Genomic DNA, 21,356 nt, shown 5'->3' on the forward strand with positions numbered 1-21,356 from the left:
ATTATTGTGATAAATAGGTTTGTAGTGTGCAATATATAGGTATATTTCATTCTGTGGTGTTATATAAAAGTGTGAGACTAAGTAAGTAAGCATAAATTTTGATAAGCCAGAAAAAGCCAGATAACATTCTTTATGTTAACCTCCCTTACTGCATAGCAAACCATAGACTCTCTTTTTTATCTAGGTTCTTGCTTAGCATTCAGAGTTGCTAATAAGGATAAGTTTCATACATATTTGTGTATGTAGTATTTGTGTATGTAGTACAGGTTTTAAAATACAAATATCAATTACTGACTGATGTCTCACTAGTTATTATAGGTAGAGTTGTGCTAGAAAACCAAGATTGATTATTTCAACAAAGCATATCTAAATAAATGAGGACATCCAAAACATTGTACTTTTTAAGGTAAAAAATTGCCAGACCTTTTATATACATTCACAACTTCTTTAAAGTTCTATTAAAACTCTCTATATTCTGTTTTTCTGTAAGCAATGTTTGAAAACCTGGAACGCAGTAACAACACCTATATCACTGAATTTATTCTTTCTGGACTCACTACTCATGCAAAACTTCAGATTCCTTTCTTTCTGCTGTATTTATTGGTATATGTTATAACATTCCTGGGTAACACCACGATCATTGCCTTGATTAGAATGACACCAGGTCTGCAAACGCCAATGTACTTTTTCCTTATTAATCTATCATTTGTAGATATTTTGTATTCATCAACAATTACACCCAATAGTCTGGCTAACATTATCTCTGTGGATAAAACAATCTCCATCACTGGTTGTGCTACACAAATGTTTTTCTTCATTGCGCTAGCTAGTTCGGAAGGCATGCTACTTGCTGTTATGGCATATGACAGGTTTGTAGCCATATGTAAGCCACTGAATTATTCACTAATAATGAACAATCTGCAATGCCTTCAATTTGTTTGCACTGTGTACACTGCAGGATTTATCAACTCGCTAATACATACATATTGTGCCTTCAGAGTACCACTTTTTTGTTCAAGACAGGTAAATCACTTCTATTGTGATATCATTCCCATCTTGAAATTATCATGCCAAGACACGTTTCTCAGTGAAGTCTTGTTGTTTATAGTGGCTGGTTCTATAGAAGTTGGCTCATTATTATGTATAGTTATATCTTATACATGGATTCTATTTAACTTATTTAAAATCAGTTCTGTAAAACGTAGGCATAAGTGTCTCTCCACCTGTGCTTCTCACTTTACTTGTGTTGCTGTATTTTATTTCCCTGTTCTATTCACATACCTGAGACCAACTTCTTCATACTCTATGAACGAGGACTGGGTAGTATCTATATTTTATACAGTAATTATACCAATGCTGAACCCTATCATCTACAGCTTGCGAAATAAAGATGTAAAAGATGCTCTGAAAAAAGCCAGGATGTAATTAAACTTTTAATTGTTAAATTGATGTTAAAGGGACAATGCCTCAAATTGCCCCAATAAAGAATACATATTATAGTGCTTTGTAAATATGTTCATATGCATTCTTTAAACATCCACTATGAAAAATAAGCCAATTCCCTTTAGGAGAAGCCGCAACTCCAGAGCTGAACCTCCACCATGGCCCCCTTTTGAATTTGCAAGGGTACACAAATGAAAATTTAAAGGGCACACTCATGCCTATCACATGCCTATCACATGCCTCACATGCATATCATCAAAGTGTATCCGATGGCAGGAGTATCCCCTTAAATTCAAAAACTTATATGGAATTCTGGATAGGGTTTTCTTATAAGTTTACATTGTTGTTTACTGCAATTATTTTCTATTTTCTCTTTATGTAGGCTCTCTGTACACTCACAAACGCTAGTCTGATATTGACTGGCTTTGTAGTCTGCGGATTTTGAGTGACACTTGCCACTTTGGAGTGTAGGCTCTCGGTAGGCTAGTAAGTATTTTTTTATTCTCATCTCAAGTTTGATAATTCTAGTGTATTTCCCTGTCATGTCTTAAAACACACTAATTACATCAGAGCAGACTATCCTAAAAATACTGCTTTTCTCCCTCAAAGTGAATATATTGTGCAATTATGTTAGCACAGCTAGAAATGTAATATGCATATGACAAGAAAGAGTAAGCAAACCCTTTGGAACTACCAACATCTATATAACTAACGCAATCTGTTTTAACTAATAATACACAATGTTCTTCATTGTTCTTGTTCATATTGAATACATCATTAAAACATTCACAGTGGATTGGGAAAGGTATGTGAACCACTAGGCTAATCACTTCACTTGAAGTCAGCAAACCAGTAGTCCAATAAATGAAACAAGATTTGAGGTGTATTTTAGAACTACTTTGACATAAAAAACACTGAAACATTTTGAGTTTGCTATTCTAAAACAGAACCTGCTGATGTGAACCATATCTCACAAAAAAGGAATCTCAGAAGACCTACAATCAAGAATGTTTGATTTGCATAGAGCTGGAAAAGGTTACAAAGTAATCTCAAAGAGCTTCTATATTCATCAGTCCAGCGTTAGACAAATTATTTTTAAATGGAGACAATTTAGTACTGTGATTACTCTCCCTAAAAGTGGGCGTCCAGTGAAGATGACTCCAAGAGCTTAAGCAGTTGTGTGAGGAAGAATGGTCAAAAATTCCTCAACGTTTGCGGTTATTGCTGCCAAAGGAGGTTCGAACAGTTATTAAATTTAAGTTGAATTCTTAATGGTTGTGTTAAATAAAGCATGAAAGATTATGATTGTTTGTGTTTGTCTATAATTGTGACCTAGTTGTATAATATATAGAGACAGATACAAATAGGTTCAGATACAGAAATTATGTTAAGCTGTCTGTCATCTGTTGACCTTGGGCATTCACAACCCTGTTTGTAATCAACAGACATTTGTTGCATTTTCAGTGATTTTTAATGCTTTAAGAACCCATGCTGCTTTACGCTTGATAATGCAAGAATTTTCTTCTTTCATTACAGCTAAGGTTTTCTTTTAAAACCATTCCTAAATATTTTATGGTTGGAGTCATGAAACATTTTTTTCTGTGTAATACCTTTATCATTGGGCCTGAAATCCCGAAAGGGTGTGTACATCCTGGCTGGCACCTACAGGAGATCCTGGCCTCCACCTAGGTGAGAGTTAAGGGTTATTATACATTAGTCTGGCAGTGCCCTCACTTAGTAATAATCCAGGGTATTGCAGTATAGTGTGCTAGGACACATATATCACACAGAACACAACAATAAAACAGTATAATTTTAAAAGTTTCTTGAAAAAGGAGTGTAACCTCTATATTAGGTTAGAACAGTAATAACAAACATTGAAACAGAGGTATATAGCAAATCCTTTAATAGCCAATATTAAAGGTACATTAATTTATGGATGTAAATTATAAAAAATGCCTGCGTCAGCGGCGTCGGCAGGGAGGGGCAGAGGGGGCCATGGCCCACCCTACAGCATGCTGTGCCCCCCCCGTGTGCCCCCCCAATTGAAACGCCGTCTTTTTTAAATTTTTTTTAATAGACGCGGAGGCAGGGCCGGCACACCGAGATGCCATTGCAGCTGATGTGGGTGTGAGTCCTTAAGCGGCGTTAAGACACGCTGGCCGCTTTAAAATAATTAAGCGGCCAGCGTGCCTGCACAGTGCCGCCCAGTGTCCTGTTCCATGTGACTCCGCCCCCTTGAGCGGCACGTCACATCTTCAATGTGATGGGCTGCTCAAAGGGGCGGAGTCACACGGAACAGTTAGAAGAGCACAGGTAGAAGAGCACGTTGGAGGACAGCAGCAGTGAAGGATGGCTGCAAAAACAAAAGTATTAAAAAAAATTAAAAGGTTGGGGTAATAGGAGGAAGGGGAGCCATATTCAAAGGAGGGGGCAACAATTAAATACAAAATGGGGGTGGCTAGGGGGTATAAGTACACAACAGGGTTGTTGGGGCACAACATAAATCAATACACAAAGGTTGGGGTGGGTAGCTGGGTTCAATATACATGGGTCAGTCATTAACAATGCAAAGGGGGGCATCAATACACAAGGGAGGGGGCCTGGCTGGGGACATCACATAAATTAATACACAAGGGTGTTGGGGCATAATGTACAAAGGGGGCTGGCTGGGGGCACAAATCCACATGGGGCAATACACAAGGGTGTGGGGGGAAATACATTAAAACCAAATGGGGGCTGGCTGGGGCATCAATACACAAGGGGGAGGACAAACAAACAGCAAACCAGTGTGGAAAGCATTTTGGATGTGGGTGTCAGTGTGGCAGAGCCTGTCCTGGTGTGTGTGTGTGTGTGTTTGGGGGTAGGTGTGGCAGAGCCTGTCCTGGTGTGTGTGTTTCGCTGTCTGTGTGGCAGAGCCTGTCCTGGTGTGTGTGTGTGTGTTTGTGTGGCAGAGCCTGTCCTGGTGTGTGTGTGTGGGTGTTGATGTGGCAGGGCCTGTTCTGGTGTGTGTGTTTGGCTGTCTGTGTGGCAGGGCCTGTCCTGGTGTGTGTGTGTGTGTGTGTTTGGGTGTCGGTGTGGCAGAGCCTGTCCTGGTGTGTGTGTCTGGGTGTCGGTGTGGCAGAGCCTGTCCTGGTGTGTGTGTGTGTGTGTGTGTGTGTTTGGGTGTCGGTGTGGCAGAGCCTGTCCTGGTGTGTGTGTTTGGGTGTCGGTGTGGCAGAGCCTGTCCTGGTGTGTGTGTCTGGGTGTCAGTGTGGCAGAGCCTGTCTTGGTGTGTCTGTTTGGGTGTCGGTGTTGCAGAGCCTGTACTGGTGTCAGGGCGGGCTGTTTGGGGACAAAATTGGCTCACGCTGGGCTGTTTGGGGACAAAGTTGGCTCACTCTCGACTGCAATTTGTTAATGTTATCTTGTGCTATGTTGTGCTGGTGGGGTTCTATGTGGGCAGTGTGGACACCAGGGCTGGTGAGCTGCATCCTGTGAGCTATACCTGTAATTTAGGGGGTTTTATCTATACCTTTAATGCAGAGTTTTTATGTGAATTCCATTTCATATATACCTGCAAAGCTGGGTTTTGTGTCATTCTGTGGATCTGTATCTGCTATGTTTTCATACATTATTTATGTTTACCTGCAAATATAGGATTTGTATGTCTTATTCAATTGATCAATACCTGGAGTGCTGTTTCCATGTGTTGTTTATTTGATCTTTACCTTCAGTGCTGAGTTTATATGTGATTTCCAGTTCATCTATACCTGCAATGCTGGGTTTGTGTGTTCTGTTGGTTTATACTTGCAATGCTATGTTTCCATACATTATTTATGTATACCTGCAAATACAAGGTTTTTTTTTGTCTTATTCAGTTGCATGTGCTGTTTCCATGTGTTCTTTATTTGATCTATACCTGAACTACAGGGTGTAAGTAAAAGGGCGTTATGGTTTAGTGAATGAGGGGACAAAGGGATGATTACAGGGGAGAGGACCTCTCAATGTCACGGTGCAGTCAGAAGGACTGACTCTCACTGTCTTCCCCTGATCTGCAGTCAGTGTGGCAAATATATTTTTTTAGTATGGTAGCGGAGGGAGTGATTGCATGCAAGGGAGCATTGAGCGGGGCCCAAGGAAATGCTTGGGTAGGGTCCAATTTTTTCACTATAAAATATATTGGCAACAGGGGCAAATATTTATATATATATTGGCAGCAGGGGCAAATATTTATATATATTGGCAGCAGGGTCTAATATTAATATATATCGGCAGCAGGGTATAATATAAGTATATATCTGCAGCAGGGGCTAATATTAATATATATTGGAAGCAGGGTGTAATATTTCTATATATCGGCAGCAGGGTCTAATATTTATATATATATTGGCAGCAGGGGCTAATATTAAAGAATGAAAAATAACTGCCAGTTCAGCTGTTATTTTGAAATCATATTTCAATCACTTCAAAGAGATAAGTACATATGATGTAGTTAAAAATGCACGTCACACGCATATATATATATACCGTTTTATAATTGGCCCCCCTACTTTGGTCCCTGGCCCCCCATGTGCCCTCCCAAAATATGAAAGCTGGAGACGCCACTGGCCTGCGTTGGTGGTGATATATTGATATTTCCTTTTTGTCAGGCCCATAGGAGCCCTTGACTCAGTTTTAAGAATATTAAAGAATAATTGTGACTAATAACATTCAGTTTCTTTCTAGTGTTCTATATTTGATAGGCTTTTCACAAACACAATAAATTAACTTCATAGTGGGTACTTGGTTAGACTGTTGAAAATAAATGGTAGAAATATGTGAATGAAAAAGTAGGCTTTCTTTAAATACCATTATTTTGATCGTATCACTTAATTTATAATAATAATACAAAACTGCTAAATAAATTCTAATTTTTGTCCTAAGCTTATAAATACCCAACGTTATGTTTTTTGGCAAGTTACATGGCAATAAGTACAAGTAGCATATTGCTTTTTCAAAACCATTTTGAAACATCTTTGAAGCCGGTCATTTAAATTTACCCTCATTAAACCATAAATGTTTGAAACCTAGACACCACAAGGTATTTCAAATGCTAGTATTTTAACTCTTTTCATGCACTAATTCTACTGCCAGCCTTTGTCAAACCTTGTGGTAATAACTTTGTGTGTTTTTTTTACACACATTTTATTTCAGGTATAAATTTACAGCATCACCTGAGTACAGTGATACCACTCACGCATGGCTTTGTTGGGTTGTTGGGGAGGGGGGTAAAGGCCACATTTTTTAATTTCGACATCTGATCAGTTTGTGCCCATGTGCTTTTTGGTTCATCTTTTTAACAGGTCGATTTATTCAATCAAATCTTACATTTTTTAAAACTACACACGTCATGGGCATTTAAAACGCCAGTATTTTCATTAAGGCATTACAGCAACACCCTTTGGGCGAAGAGATCGACCGTAGCTCATTTTCTACACTTTGACATGCTACGTCAATTGTTGTCAATGTGATGTTTTTCCGTGACGTGTCTGGCAAATCAATTGTCATCAAGGGGGTAAATTTGGGCCCCTGTCTATATTTAAAAATCGTATTCTGTTAATCCTAGAATACTAAAAAGCAGAAAAAAATATTAGACTGTGAAGTTCCAGTTTAACTTAACAAATTGCCACATTATTATTATTATTATTTATTGTTTTATATAGTGCCATCAAATTCCATAGCGCTGAACAATGGGTAGACAGGACATAACAAGTAGTATGTAACATAACATATTGGTTTAGTGGCAATTGTGTATTGCCTGTCCACATATGTCTCATCTTACTAGACATTTGCATTAGTTTTTGGCCCATTCATTTTCGGACAACAAATTCCATGTCCTGTCTGTTCCTTGCACACAAAAATTGGGGGTCATTTAAAATTCATGTCCAGCACCCACATTTACTCTCACTCTATCACACTCTCATTTTCGTTCACTCTCTCTCATGCTCTTCATGCTCCCTCCCTACCTTTTCTGCCGAGCAATTCCACTTCAGTGTCTTGCAGCACCGCTTCTGCTTTTGTCCTGCATCTTCTTCTCCTTTTCCTATCTTCTATCTTATCTTTTCTCTATTCCCCATCTCTGCAGACAAAACCTCCTGGCAAACATCTATGAAAATGGTGGAGCTTCCAGTGATGTTCTATACCATGCCCCTTCATACGCGTTTGAGGACATCACCAGAAGCTCCACCATTTGGGCAGAAGTTCACACAAAGTTACGTAACATAAAATGGCGGCTCTGTCATTTTGGTGGAGGTTCACATAAGGCTATTGTAGCGCAAAATGGAGGAGCTTTCAGAGACATTGTTTCCCCAATTCTCTAATTGGGGAAGAGGAAGTCACCAGAAGCTCTGTCATTTTGGCGGAAGTTCACATAGGTTTATCTTAGGGTAAAATGGTGTAGCTTCTGCTGACTGTAAAGATCTGGGTCTGGCCTAATTTTCTGAGATTTATATGAATTGATAAAATTGGCACATCTTGTTAAATTTGCCATTTGTACAAATCCAAATGCACAAGTCTAGAACAGACTATGACTCCAATAGAAGCATGAGACTATAAGGCTCCTGTTTAACAATGGAATGCTAGTTGTATTTTTATACATTTCTGTACATTTGTATGAAAATAATTTGTAGTAATTAATGCTCACAAATTAATCACAAAAGGTTATTTAAAAATCCTTTTTAGACATTATCTAGATGAATAATACTAATGTAATCTCAGGGGATTGTGAAAACAAACAATTTCATTTTAAAAAAAACATATATATATATAAGCTACAGGCAAGACAATCAGAGACTTCCAGAATCTGCGAGCAACATGGATTTCTCTTGATTTATTTTTGCATTACTTCACGTACACTGATCTAATGATGGGGGAGAACAGTTGCTCTTTAGATTACTTTAGTTCATTACATTATTAATTTATGTTAGATGTAATTATTCTGAGATAAAGATATAAAAATTGTTATAATATTGTACTTTTATACAATACTTTTTTAGAAAATAATATTCTTTTTGCTTATTTTTGCAGAACAGTTCTAAGCTTTGAAAAATATATATTAAAATAATGCACTTAAATGTTTTTAAATATTTAATTGCCTCTGATAACCGGTAACATTTCTTTAAACAAAACATTGTACGACAATGCTGTTTGCAACTATCAATTTGAGCTATGGTAAGGTTGCTGCTTAATCTGGATGGAATACTGTTCCCAATTAGAGGTGAAGTATTAGGGTCACACTGTTTCATTTCATTATTGTGGTAAATATGTTTGTAGTGTGCAATATATAGGTATATTTCATTCTGTGGTGTTATAGAAAAGTGTGAGACTAAGTATGTAAGCATAAATTTTGATAAGCCAGAAAAAGCTAGATAACATTCTTTATGTTAAACCTCCCTTACTGCATAGCAAACCATAGACTCTCTTTTTTATCTAGGTTCTTGCTTAGCATTCAGAGTTGCTAATAAGGATAAGTTTCATACATATTTGTGTATGTAGTATTTGTGTATGTAGTACAGGTTTTAAAATACAAATATCAATTTCTGACTGATGTCTCACTAGTTATTATAGGTAGAGTTGTGCTAGAAAACCAAGATTGATTATTTCAACAAAGCATTTCTAAATAAATGAGGACATCCAAAACATTGTACTTTTTAAGGTAAAAAATTGCCAGACCTTTTATATACATTCACAACTTCTTTAAAGTTCTATTAAAACTCTCTATATTCTGTTTTTCTGTAAGCAATGTTTGAAAACCTGGACCGCAGTAACAAAACCTATATCACTGAATTTATTCTTTCTGGACTCACTACTCATGCAAAACTTCAGATTCCTTTCTTTCTGCTGTATTTATTGGTGTATGTTATAACATTCCTGGGTAACACCACGATCATTGCCTTGATTAGAATGACACCAGGTCTGCAAACGCCAATGTACTTTTTCCTTATTAATCTATCATTTGTAGATATTTTGTATTCATCAACAATTACACCCAATAGTCTGGCTAACATTTTCTCTGTGGATAAAACAATCTCCATCACTGGTTGTGCTACACAAATGTTTTTCTTCATTGCGCTGGCTAGTTCGGAAGGCATGCTACTTGCTGTTATGGCATATGACAGGTTTGTAGCCATATGTAAGCCACTGAATTATTCACTAATAATGAACAATCTACAATGCCTTAAATTTGTTTGCACTGTGTACACTGCAGGATTTATTAACTCGCTAATACATACATATTGTGCCTTCAGAGTACCACTTTTTTGTTCAAGACAGGTAAATCACTTCTATTGTGATATCATTCCCATCTTGAAATTATCACGCCAAGACACGTTTCTCAGTGAAGTCTTGTTGTTTATAGTGGCTGGTTCTATAGAAGTTGGCTCATTATTATGTATAGTTATATCTTATACATGGATTCTATTTAACTTATTTAAAATCAGTTCTGTAAAACATAGGCATAAGTGTCTCTCCACCTGTGCTTCTCACTTTACTTGTGTTGCTGTATTTTATTTCCCTGTTCTATTCACATACCTGAGACCAACTTCTTCATACTCTATGAACGAGGACTGGGTAGTATCTATATTTTATACAGTAATTATACCAATGCTGAACCCTATCATCTACAGCTTGCGAAATAAAGATGTAAAAGATGCTCTGAAAAAAGCCAGGATGTAATAAGCTAGTCAGCAATTAAACTTTAAATTGTTAAATTGATGTTAAAGGGACAATGCCTCATATGGCCCCAATAAAGAATACATATTATAGTGCTTTGTTAATATGTTCATATGCATTCTTCAAACATCCACTATGAAAAATAAGCCACTTCCCTTTAGGAGAAGCCGCAACTCCAGAGCTGAACCTCCACCATGGTCCCCTTTTGAATTTGCAAGGGTACACAAATGAAAATTTAAAGGGCACACTCATGCCTATCACATGCCTCACATGCATATCATCAAAGTGTATCTGATGGCAGGAGTATCCCCTTAAATTCAAAAACTTATATGGAATTCTGGATAGGGTTTTCTTATAAGTTTACATTGTTGTTTACTGCAATTATTTTCTATTTTCTCTTTATGTAGGCTCTCTGTACACTCACAAACGCTAGTCTGATATTGACTGGCTTTGTAGTCTGCGGATTTTGAGTGACACTTGCCACTTTGGAGTGTAGGCTCTCGGTAGGCTAGTAAGTATTTTTTTATTCTCATCTCAAGTTTGATAATTCTAGTGTATTTCCCTGTCATGTCTTAAAAACACACTAATTACATCAGAGCAGACTATCCTTATCCTAAAAATACTGCTTTTCTCCCTCAAAGTGAATATATTGTGCAATTATGTTAGCACAGCAAGAAATGTAATAAGCATATGTAGGCAAGAAAGAGTAAGCAAACCCTTTGGAACTAACGCAATCTGTTTTAACTAATAATATACAATGTTCTTCATTGTTCTTGTTCATATTGAATACATCATTAAAACATTCACAGTGGATTGGGAAAGGGATGTGAACCACTAGGCTAATCACTTCACTTGAAGTCAGCAAACCAGTAGTCCAATAAATGAAACAAGATTTGAGGTGTATTTTAGAACTACTTTGACATAAAAAACACTGAAACATTTTGAGTTTGCTATTCTGAAACAGAACCTGCTGATGTGAACCATATCTCACAAAAAAGAAATCACAGAAGACCTACAATCAAGAATGTTTGATTTGCATAAAGCTGGAAAAGGTTACAAAGTAATCTCAAAGAGCTTCTATATTCATCAGTCCAGCGTTAGACAAATTATTTTTAAATGGAGACAATTTAGTACTGTGATTACTCTCCCTAAAAGTGGGCGTCCAGTGAAGATGACTCCAAGAGCTCAAGCAGTTGTGTGAGGAAGAATGGTCAAAAATTCCTCAACGTTTGCGGTTATTGCTGCCAAAGGAGGTTCGAACAGTTATTAAATTTAAGTTGAATTCTTAATGGTTGTGTTAAATAAAGCATGACAGATTATGATTGTTTGTGTTTGTCAATAATTGTGACCAAGTTGTATAATATATAGAGACAGATACAAATAGGTTCAGATACAGAAATTATGTTAAGCTGTCTGTCATCTGTTGACCTTGGGCATTCACAACCCTGTTTGTAATCAACAGACATTTGTTGCATTTTCAGTGATTTTTAATGCTTTAAGAACCCATGCTGCTTTACGCTTGATAATGCAAGAACTTTCTTCTTTCATTACAGCTAAGGTTTTCTTTTAAAACCATTCCCAAATATTTTATGGTCGGAGTCATATTTTTCTGTGTAATACCTTTATCATTGGGCCTGAAATCCCAAAAGGGTGTGTACATCCTGGCTGGCACCTACAGGAGATCCTGGCCTCCACCTAGGTGAGAGTTAAGGGTTATTATACATTAGTCTGGCAGTGCCCTCACTTAGTAATAATCCAGGGTATTACAGTATAGTGTGCTAGGACACATATATCACACAGAACACAACAATAAGACAGTAAAATTTTAAAAGTTTCTTGAAAAAGGAGTGTAACCTCTATATTAGGTTAGAACAGTAATAACAAACATTGAAACAGAGGTATATAGCAAATCCTTTAATAGCCAATATTAAAGGTACATTAATTTATGGATGTAAATTATAAAAAATGCCTGCGTTGGTGCTGATATATTGATATTTCCTTTTTGTCAGGCCCATAGGAGCCCTTGACTCAGTTTTAAGAATATTAAAGAATAATTGTGACTAATAACATTCAGTTTCTTTCTAGTGTTCTATATTTGATAGGCTTTTCACAAACACAATAAATTAACTTCATAGTGGGTACTTGGTTAGACTGTTGAAAAGAAATGGTAGAAATATGTGAATGAAAAAGTAGGCTTTCTTTAAATACCATTATTTTGATAGTATCACTTAATTTATAATAATAATACAAAACTGCTAAATAAATTCGAATTTTTGTCCTAAGCTTATAAATACCCAACGTTATGTTTTTTGGCAAGTTATATGGCAATAAGTACAAGTAGCATATTGCTTTTTCAAAACCATTTTGAAACCTCTTTGAAGCCGGTCAGTTAAATTTACCCTCATCCAGTGGCGTCACTACAGGGGGGCAAGGGGGGGCAATTGCCCCCCCTAGGTTAATCCTTGCCCCCCCTGTTGCCCCCCTGCCGAAATTGGAATAAAGTCGCAATGCGACTTTAAATCCCGTCTTTTTTTTATTTTTTTAATGTGGAGGAGAGAGAGGGTGCGGCCCGCGTAAGATCGGCAGCCAGGGCAACCGATCTGACTTGGGCCGCACCTCGAGCCCTGCTACTTACCTGTGGGAGGGTCTTCTGTACTGCATAGAGGAAGCGGAACCTAGCAGAGAACGCAGAGGGAAGCCCGCGCCCCCTGCTGAAGTCTGTGAGCGGCATCAAGGAGCTGCAGTGCAGGTAAGGGGGTGGGGAGGGTGTTTGAATGAGTATGGGTGATTGAGGGAATGAATCTGTGAATGAATGAGTATATGAATGAATGTGTGTGTGTGTGTGATAGCATGGATGTGTAAGTGCTGGAACCTTGGCATGATGGAACTGTGATTGCTGTTAGCAATCACACTCCTATCATGCCAAGTCAGCCAGTACATGCTGTAACCTAGCTAGCTGCCCCCCTTGTGTATTGATGCTGCCAGCAGTATGGGGTCTGCACATCACTGACATCCACCCTGTACCAGCATGTACTGGCTGACTTGGCATGATAGGAGTGTGATTGCTAACAGCAATCACAGTCCCATCATGCCTAGGTTCCAGCATTTACTGGTTGGATGTGTAAGTGCTGGAACCTAGGCATGATGGGACTTTGATTGCTGTTAGCAATCACACTCCTATCATGCCAAGTCAGCCAGTACATGCTGTAACCTAGCTAGCTGCCCCCCTTGTGTATTGATGCTGCCAGCAGTATGGGGTCTGCACATCACATACAGCCACCCTGTACCAGCCTGTAGTGGCTGACTTGGCATGATAGGAGTGTGATTGCTAACAGCAATCACAGTCCCATCATGCCTAGGTTCCAGCATTTACTGGTTGGATGTGTAAGTGCTGGAACCTAGGCATGATGGGACTTTGATTGCTGTTAGCAATCACACTCCTATCATGCCAAGTCAGCCAGTACAAGCTGAAACCTAGCTAGCTGCCCCCTTGTGTATTGATGCTGCCAGCAGTATGGGGTCTGCAGATCACTTACAGCCACCCTGTACCAGCATGTAGTGGCTGACTTGGTATGATAGGAGTGTGATTGCTAACAGCAATCACAGTCCCATCATGCCTAGGTTCCAGCATTTACTGGTTGGATGTGTAAGTGCTGGAACCTAGGCATAATGGGACTTTGATTGCTGTTAGCAATCACACTCCTATCATGCCAAGTCAGCCAGTACATGCTGAAACCTAGCTAGCTGCCAGCTTGTGTATTGATGCTGCCAGCAGTATGGGGTCTACACATCACTTACAGCCACCCTGTACCATCATGTACTGGCTGACCTGGCATGATAGGAGTGTGATTGCTAACAGCAATCACAGCAAGCACAGTCCCATCTTGCCTAGGTACCAGCATTTACTGGTTGCCTTGGTATGATAGGAGTGTGATTGCTGTGTGGGCAGTGTGGACGCAACCTGTGATCTATGCCTGTAATTTAGGGGGTTTTAAATATACCTTTTAATGACGTGTTTTTATGTGAATTCCAGTTGATCTATACCTGTAAAGCTGGGTTTTTGCGTTATTCTGTAGAGCAATATCTATATATTTCCATACATTATTTATGTATACCTGCAAATACAGTGTTTGTATGTCTTATTCAGTTGATTAATACCTGCAATGCTGTTTCCATGTATTTATTTGATCTATACCTGCAATGCTACGTTTCATATACTTTTGTATACCTGCAAATACAGGATTTGTATGTCTGATTCTCTTTATTTGATATATACCTTCAGTGCTGAGATCACAAGTGAATATCAGTTGATCTATACATGTAAAGCTTGGTTTGTGTGTTAATGTGTTGATCTATACCTGCTGTCGGCAACTGGGGCTAATATTAATATATATATGGGCAGCAGGGACATCAATACACAAGGGGCAAAAACACTAAGGGGGGTATAAACGACAATGCAGTGTGAAAAATCCATCCTGATGTAGACGTCTGTGACGTAGATTGTGTCCTGCTGTTTGTGTGTTTTTGGTTATCAGTGTAGCAGAGCCTGTCCTCGGGTGTGTGTGTATAGGTGTTGGTGTGGCAGAGCCTGTCCTGGTGTGTGTTTGGGTGTTGGTGTGGCAGAGCCTGTCCTGGTGTGTGTGTTCAGTTGTCAGTGTGGCAGAGCCTGTCCTAGGGTGTGTGTTTGGGTGTCAGTGTGTCAGAGCCTGTCCTGGTGTGTGTGTGTTTGGATGTGGGTGTGGCAGAGCCTGTCCTGATGTGTGTGGGTGTCTGTGTGGCAGAGCCTGTCCTGGTGTGTGTGTGTTTGGTTGTCGGTGTGGCAGAGCCTGTCCTGATGTGTGTGTCTGGGTGTTGGTGTGACAGAGCCTGTGTTGGTGTGTGTGTTTGGTCATCTGTTTCCTGGCACTTAACTTACAGTAGGAATTATTTAATTTATATTTATCCAGAGATAAAATGCCCTCCTGAAGTTGTAGTGACTTCAGGGGACAAAACGTTCAAGGCCCTGAAATCATTTAGTGGAAAAGTTATTTATTGTGTTATAATATTTATTTCAAGGATTAGTCGCACTCAATTGTGGCTTCAGGCTTCCCATGTTGAATTATCAAGTATTATTTTAGCCCAATAACAAAAGTATAATTCCATAGCACATTACTTTTGGAAATTATGAATGCCCCCCCCCCAGTTTGACTGTGGTATCTTGTGTGCCCCCCCCTATATATTGTTTCTAGAGTCGCCACTGCCCTCATCAAACCATAAATGTTTGAAACCTAGACACCAAAAGGTATTTCAAATGCTAGTATTTTAACTCTTTCCATGCACTAATTCTACTGCCAGCCTTTGTCAAACCTTGTGGTAATAACTTTGTGTGTTTTTTTACACACATTTTATTTCAGGTATAAATTTACAGCATCTCCTGAGTACAGTGATACCACTCACGCATGGCTTTGTTGGGTTGTTGGGGAGGGGGGTAAAGGCCACATTTTTTAATTTCGACATCTGATCAGTCTGTGCCCATGTGCTTTTTGGTTCATCTTTTTAACAGGTCGATTTATTCAATCAAATCTTAAATTTTTTAAAACTACACACGTCATGGGCATTTAAAACGCCAGTATTTTCATTGAGGCATTACAGCAACACCCTTTGGGAGAAGAGATCGACCGTACATCACTTTCTACACTTTGACACGCTACGTCAATTGTTGTCAATGTGATGTTTTTCCGTGACGTGTCTGGCAAATCAATTGTCATCAAGGGGGTAAATTTGAGTCCCTGTCTATATTTAAAAATCGTATTCTGTTAATCCTAGAATACTAAAAAGCAGAAAAAAATTATTATTATTATTATTATTTATTGTTTTATATAGTGCCATCAAATTCCGTAGCGCTGAACAATTGGTAGACAGGACATAACAAGTAGTATGTAACATAACATATTGGTTTAGTGGCAATTGTGTATTGCCTGTCCACATATGTCTCATCTTACTAGACATTTGCATTAGTTTTTGGCCCATTCATTTTCGGACAACAAATTCCATGTCCTGTCTGTTCCTTGCACACAAAAATTGGGGGTCATTTAAAATTCATGTCCAGCACCCACATTTACTCTCACTCTATCACACTCTCATTTTCGTTCACTCTCTCTCATGCTCTTCATGCTCTCTCCCTACCTTTTCTGCCGAGCAATTCCACTTCAGTGTCTTGCAGCACCGCTTCTGCTTTTGTCCTGCATCTTCTTCTCCTTTTCCTATCTTCTATCTTATCTTTTCTCTATTCCCCATCTCTGCAGACAAAACCTCCTGGCAAACGTCTGTGAAAATGGTGGAGCTTCCAGTGATGTTCTATACCATGCCCCTTCATACGCGTTTGAGGACATAACCAGAAGCTCCACCATTTGGGCAGAAGTTCACACAAAGTTACGTAACATAAAATGGCGGCTCTGTCATTTTGGTGGAGGTTCACATAAGGCTATTGTAGCGCAAAATGGAGGAGCTTTCAGAGACATTGTTTCCCCAATTCTCTAATTGGGGAAGAGGAAGTCACCAGAAGCTCTGTCATTTTGGCGGAAGTTCACATAGGTTTATCTTAGGGTAAACTGATGTAGCTTCTGGTGACTGTAAAGATCTGGGTCTGGCCTAATTTTCTGAGATTTATATGAATTGATAAAATTGGCACATCTTGTTAAATTTGCCATTTGTACAAATCCAAATGCACAAGTCTAGAACAGACTATGACTCCAATAGAAGCATGAGACTATAAGGCTCCTGTTTAACAATGGAATGCTAGTTGTATTTTTATACATTTCTGTACATTTGTATAAAAATAATTTGTAGTAATTAATGCTCACAAATTAATCACAAAAGGCTATTTAAAAATCCTTTTTAGACATTATCTAGATGAATAATACTAATGTAATCTCAGGGGATTGTGAAAACAAACAATTTCATTTAAAAAAAAACATATATATATATAGAAGCTACAGCCAAGACAATCAGAGACTTGCAGAATCTTGGATTTCTTTTGATTTATTTTTGCATTACTTCAAGTACACTGATCTAATGATGGGGGAAAACAGTTACTATTTAGATTACTTTAGTTCATTACATTAATAATTTATGTTAGATGTAATTATTCTGAGATAAAGATATAAAAATTGTCATAATATTGTACTTTTATACAATACTTTTTTATAAAATAATATTCTTTTTGCTTATTTTTGCAGAACAGTTGTAAGCTTTGAAAAATATATATTAAAATAATGCACTTAAATGTTTTTAAATATTTAATTGCCTCTGATAATGTTTACTCTGAGTGTAACCGGTAACATTTCTTTAAACAAAACATTGTACGACAATGCTGTTTGCAACTATCAATTTGAGCTATGGTAAGGTTGCTGCTTAATCTGGATGGAATACTGTTTCCAATTAGAGGTGAAGTATTAGGGTCACACTGTTTCATTTCATTATTGTGATAAATAGGTTTGTAGTGTGCAATATATAGGTATATTTCATTCTGTGGTGTTATAGAAAAGTGTGAGACTAAGTATGTAAGCATAAATTTTGATAAGCCAGAAAAAGCCAGATAACATTCTTTATGTTAACCTCCCTTACTGCATAGCAAACCATAGACTCTCTTTTTTATCTAGGTTCTTGCTTAGCATTCAGAGTTGCTAATAAGGATAGGTTTCATACATATTTGTGTATGTAGTATTTGTGGATGTAGTACAGGTTAAAATACAAATATCAATTACTGACTGATGTCTCACTAGTTATTATAGGTAGAGTTGTGCTAGAAAACCAAGATTGATTATTTCAACAAAGCATATCTAAATAAATGAGGACATCCAAAACATTGTACTTTTTAAGGTAAAAAATTGCCAGACCTTTTATATACATTCACAACTTCTTTAAAGTTCTATTAAAACTCTCTATATTCTGTTTTTCTGTAAGCAATGTTTGAAAACCTGGACCGCAGTAACAAAACCTATATCACTGAATTTATTCTTTCTGGACTCACTACTCATGCAAAACTTCAGATTCCTTTCTTTCTGCTGTATTTATTGGTGTATGTTATAACATTCCTGGGTAACACCACGATCATTGCCTTGATTAGAATGACACCAGGTCTGCAAACGCCAATGTACTTTTTCCTTATTAATCTATCATTTGTAGATATTTTGTATTCATCAACAATTACACCCAATAGTCTGGCTAACATTATCTCTGTGGATAAAACAATCTCCATCACTGGTTGTGCTACACAAATGTTTTTCTTCATTGCGCTGGCTAGTTCGGAAGGCATGCTACTTGCTGTTATGGCATATGACAGGTTTGTAGCTATATTTAAGCCACTGAATTATTCACTAATAATGAACAATCTACAATGCCTTAAATTTGTTTGCACTGTGTACACTGCAGGATTTATTAACTCGCTAATACATACATATTGTGCCTTCAGAGTACCACTTTTTTGTTCAAGACAGGTAAACCACTTCTATTGTGATATCATTCCCATCTTGAAATTATCATGCCAAGACACGTTTCTCAGTGAAGTCTTGTTGTTTATAGTGGCTGGTTCTATAGAAGTTGGCTCATTATTATGTATAGTTATATCTTATACATGGATTCTATTTAACTTATTTAAAATCAGTTCTGTAAAACGTAGGCATAAGTGTCTCTCCACCTGTGCTTCTCACTTTACTTGTGTTGCTGTATTTTATTTCCCTGTTCTATTCACATACCTGAGACCAACTTCTTCATACTCTATGAACGAGGACTGGGTAGTATCTATATTTTATACAGTAATTATACCAATGCTGAACCCTATCATCTACAGCTTGCGAAATAAAGATGTAAAAGATGCTCTGAAAAAAGCCAGGATGTAATAAGCTAGTCAGCAATTAAACTTTAAATTGTTAAATTGATGTTAAAGGGACAATGCCTCAAATTGCCCCAATAAAGAATACATATTATAGTGCTTTGTAAATATGTTCATATGCATTCTTTAAACATCCACTATGAAAAATAAGCCACTTCCCTTTAGAGCTGAACCTCCACCATGGTCCCCTTTTGAATTTGCAAGGGTACACAAATGAAAATGTAGAGGGCACACTCATGCCTATCATCAAAGTGTATCCGATGGCAGGAGTATCCCCTTAAATTCAAAAACTTATATGGAATTCTGGATAGGGTTTTCTTATAAGTTTACATTGTTGTTTACTGCAATTATTTTCTATTTTCTCTTTATGTAGGCTCTCTGTACACTCACAAACGCTAGTCTGATATTGACTGGCTTTGTAGTCTGCGGATTTTGAGTGACACTTGCCACTTTGGAGTGTAGGCTCTCGGTAGGCTAGTAAGTATTTTTTTATTCTCATCTCAAGTTTGATAATTCTAGTGTATTTCCCTGTCATGTCTTAAAACACACTAATTACATCAGAGCAGTTTATCCTTATCCTAAAAATACTGCTTTTCTCCCTCAAAGTGAATATATTGTGCAATTATGTTAGCACAGCAAGAAATGTAATATGCATATGACAAGAAAGAGTAAGCAAACCCTTTGGAACTACCAACATCTATATAACTAACGCAATCTGTTTTAACTAATAATATACAATGTTCTTCATTGTTCTTGTTCATATTGAATACATCATTAAAACATTCACAGTGGATTGGGAAAGGGATGTGAACCACTAGGCTAATCACTTCACTTGAAGTCAGCAAACCAGTAGTCCAATAAATGAAACAAGATTTGAGGTGTATTTTAGAACTACTTTGACATAAAAAACACTGAAACATTTTGAGTTTGCTATTCTGAAACAGAACCTGCTGATGTGAACCATATCTCACAAAAAAGAAATCACAGAAGACCTACAATCAAGAATGTTTGATTTGCATAAAGCTGGAAAAGGTTACAAAGTAATCTCAAAGAGCTTCTATATTCATCAGTCCAGCGTTAGACAAATTATTTTTAAATGGAGACAATTTAGTACTGTGATTACTCTCCCTAAAAGTGGGCGTCCAGTGAAGATGACTCCAAGAGCTTAAGCAGTTGTGTGAGGAAGAATGGTCAAAAATTCCTCAACGTTTGCGGTTATTGCTGCCAAAGGAGGTTCGAACAGTTATTAAATTTAAGTTGAATTCTTAATGGTTGTGTTAAATAAAGCATGAAAGATTATGATTGTTTGTGTTTGTCTATAATTGTGACCTAGTTGTATAATATATAGAGACAGATACAAATAGGTTCAGATACAGAAATTATGTTAAGCTGTCTGTCATCTGTTGACCTTGGGCATTCACAACCCTGTTTGTAATCAACAGACATTTGTTGCATTTTCAGTGATTTTTAATGCTTTAAGAACCCATGCTGCTTTACGCTTGATAATGCAAGAACTTTCTTCTTTCATTACAGCTAAGGTTTTCTTTTAAAACCATTCCCAAATATTTTATGGTCGGAGTCATGAAACATTTTTTTCTGTGTAATACCTTTTTTCATTGGGCCTGAAATCCCGAAATGGTGTGTACATCCTGGCTGGCGCCTACAGGAGATCCTGGCCTCTACCTAGGTGAGAGTTTAGGGTTATTATACATTAGTCTGGCAGTGCCCTCACTAATAATCCAGGGTTTTACAGTATAGTGTGTTAGGACACATATATCACACAGAAGACAACAATAAGACTAATTTACAAAAGTTTGTAACCTCTATATTAGGTTAGAACAGTAATAACATAAACATTGAAACAGAGGTATATAGCAAATCCTTTAACAGCCAATATTAAAGGTACATTCATTTATGGATGTAAATTACAAAAAATACCTGCGTTGGTGCTGATATATGGATGATATTTCCTTTTTGTCAGGCCCATATGAGCCATTGACTCAGTTTTAAGAATATTAAAGAATATTTGTGAATAATAACATTCAGTTTCTAGTGTTCTATATTTGATAGGCTTTTCACAGACACAATGAATTAACTTCAAAGTGGGTACTTGGTTAGACTCTTGAAAATAAATGGTAGAAATATGTGAATGAAAAAGTAGGCTTTCTTTAAATACCATCGTATCACTTAATTTATAATAATAATAAAAACTGCTAAATAAATTCTTATTTTTGTCCTAAGCTTATAAATACCCAATGTTATGTTTTTTTGCAAGTTATATGGCAATAAGTACAAGTAGCATATTGCTTTTTCAAAACCATTTTGAAACATCTTTGAAGCCGGTCAGTTA

The 21,356-nt window shown here is 37.4% G+C and overlaps 3 protein-coding genes across 3 annotated transcripts; all 3 read left to right on the forward strand.

Moving 5' to 3' along the window:
- The first annotated feature begins 492 nt into the window (after positions 1-492).
- LOC128491418 (olfactory receptor 5F1-like) lies at positions 493-1,425 on the forward strand. Its single transcript, XM_053463741.1, has one exon. It carries the CDS (start codon positions 493-495, stop codon positions 1,423-1,425), a length of 933 nt encoding a protein of 310 aa, XP_053319716.1.
- Positions 1,426-9,204: 7,779 nt separating this feature from the next.
- On the forward strand, positions 9,205-10,137 carry LOC128491419 (olfactory receptor 5F1-like). Its single transcript, XM_053463742.1, has one exon. The coding sequence runs from the start codon at positions 9,205-9,207 to the stop codon at positions 10,135-10,137; it is 933 nt and encodes a 310-aa protein (XP_053319717.1).
- Positions 10,138-18,080: 7,943 nt separating this feature from the next.
- On the forward strand, positions 18,081-19,013 carry LOC128491420 (olfactory receptor 5F1-like). Its single transcript, XM_053463743.1, has one exon. It carries the CDS (start codon positions 18,081-18,083, stop codon positions 19,011-19,013), a length of 933 nt encoding a protein of 310 aa, XP_053319718.1.
- Positions 19,014-21,356: the final 2,343 nt, after the last annotated feature.

Source organism: Spea bombifrons, chromosome 4 (assembly GCF_027358695.1).
Source record: "Spea bombifrons isolate aSpeBom1 chromosome 4, aSpeBom1.2.pri, whole genome shotgun sequence".
In the NCBI taxonomy this organism is placed as follows: Eukaryota; Metazoa; Chordata; class Amphibia; order Anura; family Pelobatidae; genus Spea; species Spea bombifrons.

Bases quoted from the DNA above. Each gene is read 5' to 3' on its own strand.
- LOC128491418 (XM_053463741.1), top strand. From the start codon at position 493: ATGTTTGAAAACCTGGAACGCAGTAACAACACCTATATCACTGAATTT.
- LOC128491419 (XM_053463742.1), top strand. From the start codon at position 9,205: ATGTTTGAAAACCTGGACCGCAGTAACAAAACCTATATCACTGAATTT.
- LOC128491420 (XM_053463743.1), top strand. From the start codon at position 18,081: ATGTTTGAAAACCTGGACCGCAGTAACAAAACCTATATCACTGAATTT.